General features: G+C 28.1%; 1 protein-coding gene across 1 annotated transcript; it reads right to left on the reverse strand.

Moving 5' to 3' along the window:
- Nucleotides 313–1,930, reverse strand: LOC109360187 (MLP-like protein 43). Its single transcript, XM_019604909.1, has 2 exons — nt 1,563–1,930; nt 313–805 (listed from the first exon to the last, which is right to left on the reverse strand). The coding sequence occupies exons 1-2, from the start codon at nt 1,747–1,749 to the stop codon at nt 534–536; spliced, it is 459 nt and encodes a 152-aa protein (XP_019460454.1). The 5' UTR covers nt 1,750–1,930; the 3' UTR covers nt 313–533.

Below are 3,165 nucleotides of genomic sequence, written 5' to 3' on the forward strand. Positions count from 1 at the left end.
ATCACAAAGGGGTAAAATTGAAAACATTAACAAATGAAGGACTAAATTTATTTTTGTTGTGGTCAAAGGGCCAAATTGAAAAACAATAAGATAAATGGCAAACATATATTTTAACTTTCTTTTTATATCACAAATCATCTATGATATTGATGTCTAATAGGCTAATTCATATAAATCACTAAAGTTCTTGCCTACCGCTATATTGTTTTCGTTAATAATTGATTCATTCCCGCTAGTGAAGATTTGGCAAATCAAACTTAAGAAGAAAACAAAGTAATATCACACGAAGATTTCCACGTACTTATTTATATATATTGCACTTTGAACCTTCAACATATATAGTGATTTATCACAATCTACAATAGATGACATTCATCTCCAAGTTCACTCAATACTTCATCAAAAGGAAAGATAAAAGATGTAAAAACAAGGAACAAACATCCATATTATTCAGATCAAATCTTACACCTAGGATTTAGATAAAAGTTCCCATTATTTCTTTATTTGTAACTTTCTTTATATAACTTTTGGTGCTATGCCACGAGTAGATGATGATCAGCATCTTTAATAACCTTAGTTACATAATCCAAGTAGCCACTTGGAGCTTCAACACTCTCATTAATCTTCTCATATTCCACAGTACAATTAGCAATTGCGCCACTATCATCCTTGTCAATCACTTGTAAGTTGATCTTCAATATTTTATAAAGTTGAGTAACATCCCCATCAAAGAGATTGAATGTCATTGATTTGTTCTCTAGATCAATGAATTCAATATTCTCCTTACAAGTTGTTACCGTTCCTTCTGTATTTTCATGAACATATAAAGTAGATTACAAATACTATAACTGACTCCAAATTATACGCCTCATTATAAAAAAAATACATAATAGTAAATTCAATGTTTTTGTTTGATTTACGATAGTTATAAATACCGAATTTACCGTGTGGAATGTAACTGGAAAACTGGTGAAGCACAATTATACTAAACATGTAATTAAATCGGTTATAATTAGTTTGCGCATGACAATTTGTCAAATTTTTTTACATATTAACGATTCAGACCTTAAACCTGATAGTTATTTATAACATAATAATCTATTTAACTATTTGAATAATTAAGTTATATGTTTCAAAAATATATATAATTTAATTAATATGCAATTTAATCAGTGATTCACTTCTATTCTAAAAAGTGTGTTATCTCTGATTGATTAGAAAAATATTTTATTATTAAATTTTAAATTTAAATATACATTTTCCAACGAATCAGAGTGTCAGGTGGAGTGGTACACTCTTTGGTACAATAAATGTTACCTCTCTAAAACTTCTAAACATGAGACATATTCAATAAAAAGAGGACACAAAAATATGAAGAAAAAATATCTAGATAAATAGGAATAATGATGCATTAAAGAGGAAAAGTGATTTAGTTTGGACATGTGTGGAATATATTATGGCACAATTATACTTTATCAATAAACAACAGATTATATATTGATTCAAATAATTAACCAAGTTCATTAAAACATACATATCAAATCTTAAGCTTTATTAATTACCTACGGTAAAAGTCCACTCCTTCACAGAATCATGGTGATGCCAATCATGGCCTTGATGCACCTTGGCTTCATGTATTCTGTCGGTGATGTTTTGAACATGCTGAAGTTGCTTTGCAAAAAAGCTGAAGAACTTTTCAGCTGGTGTCTCGATCCCAATTTCAGTATTCAGTTTTCCACTCACAGCCATAATTCATAAACTAAGCTGATATTAAAGCATATGCAGCCTTACCTTATTGGAAATTAAATACAAAATTAGCTTATTTCACGGCCACAATAGTAAACTCAATTATTGAATCTTTACAAAATGGTATGCTCAAATTTGCGTCGAATCAATAATAACTTCAACCATCAACCACTACTATAGTTGAAGATAGGGACTCTAATCTATTATATGTCAAATAATAGACATATAATTGACAATACTTATTAAATCGTTTAACTTGTTTTCACTCTTAATCATAATCCTCCATTATAATTAAAAAGTGATTATTGAGTATGCAATTAATTTATATATCCAAGCATATCTCATTCTTTTGATAATGTAGGAACATTAATTGCAGAGAAAACAACTATCTTTTTAAGTAATTGACCTTGGTTCAAGTAAAGGGTTATAACATGGACCGTCCATGATGGACGAGATAATGCCTATTATTTTTGTTATGAGATAATGAATATTAAACCACATAAAATAAAGAAGAAAAATCATGATTTCATTGACAAATTAATATTCTAATGGATTGAAAATAAATATTTCTTTTCTATCCCAAAACGATTCAAAATATTTCTTTCCTAAAATAAAGCGGAACCAATAAAATTTTACATCCAAAAATATTAATTAGATTGATGAGATAATTTACCTTCTTATGATAGAACATATTTTTTTTGTTTTAAAAAAAATGTTAAGATTTTGAAAAGTCAAAAGATCAAATATATGCTTTTAATTTTTCTAACAAATCAATCCAATAGTTTATTTTTACAAGTTACCTAATAACACATAGATTTGCATTTGTTATTGTGACATTAATTTGAACACTTTTTTTATACCATTTGTCATCTTTTCTGACGGGGAAAATAATAAATAAAGAGTTTGATTAGGTTGTAATCAGTACATCAATTACTTGTCATACCAATTATGATTAATTAATCCATATAAAACGAATAATGTGTTAAGAATATAAAAACTTCTTATATGCTCATTTCTTTTTATCATAAATAATTGTCAATAAGAATCTTACAAATTACGCTAAACATGTAGATTATGTCAATTGCTTGATGAAGAGTGTTCATACATGCATTGTGGACATTGTTAAACATGGTGAAGCTCATGATGAAAGTAAAGAAGAAAGAAGAAAAACACCTCTGTGCAAGAAGAAGAAGATGAACTTGATTATGTATATTAGATGGAATGTTTTAACATGGAGTTATCGAATATTTTCATACATCTGGGAGAGGGTTGGAACCCTGTGTATATAGCAAGAATCAAAATGAAGAAAAGTGGCTAACTACCATAAAACAGAATTAACTAAAATAACTGCTTTTCCTGCCAAAATTATGTTTCTTCATTTTTGATGTTTTTCAGTTGTGGGTTTTGTGTTTGGGCCAA

The sequence above is a fragment of the Lupinus angustifolius genome, chromosome LG11 (assembly GCF_001865875.1).
Source record: "Lupinus angustifolius cultivar Tanjil chromosome LG11, LupAngTanjil_v1.0, whole genome shotgun sequence".
Taxonomy (NCBI): Eukaryota; Viridiplantae; Streptophyta; class Magnoliopsida; order Fabales; family Fabaceae; genus Lupinus; species Lupinus angustifolius.

Bases quoted from the DNA above. Each gene is read 5' to 3' on its own strand.
- LOC109360187 (XM_019604909.1), bottom strand. From the start codon at position 1,749: ATGGCTGTGAGTGGAAAACTGAATACTGAAATTGGGATCGAGACACCA. The intron at 806-1,562 runs GTAATTAATAAA...ATGAAAATACAG, and splicing joins GGAGTGGACTTTTACCGTAG to AAGGAACGGTAACAACTTGT.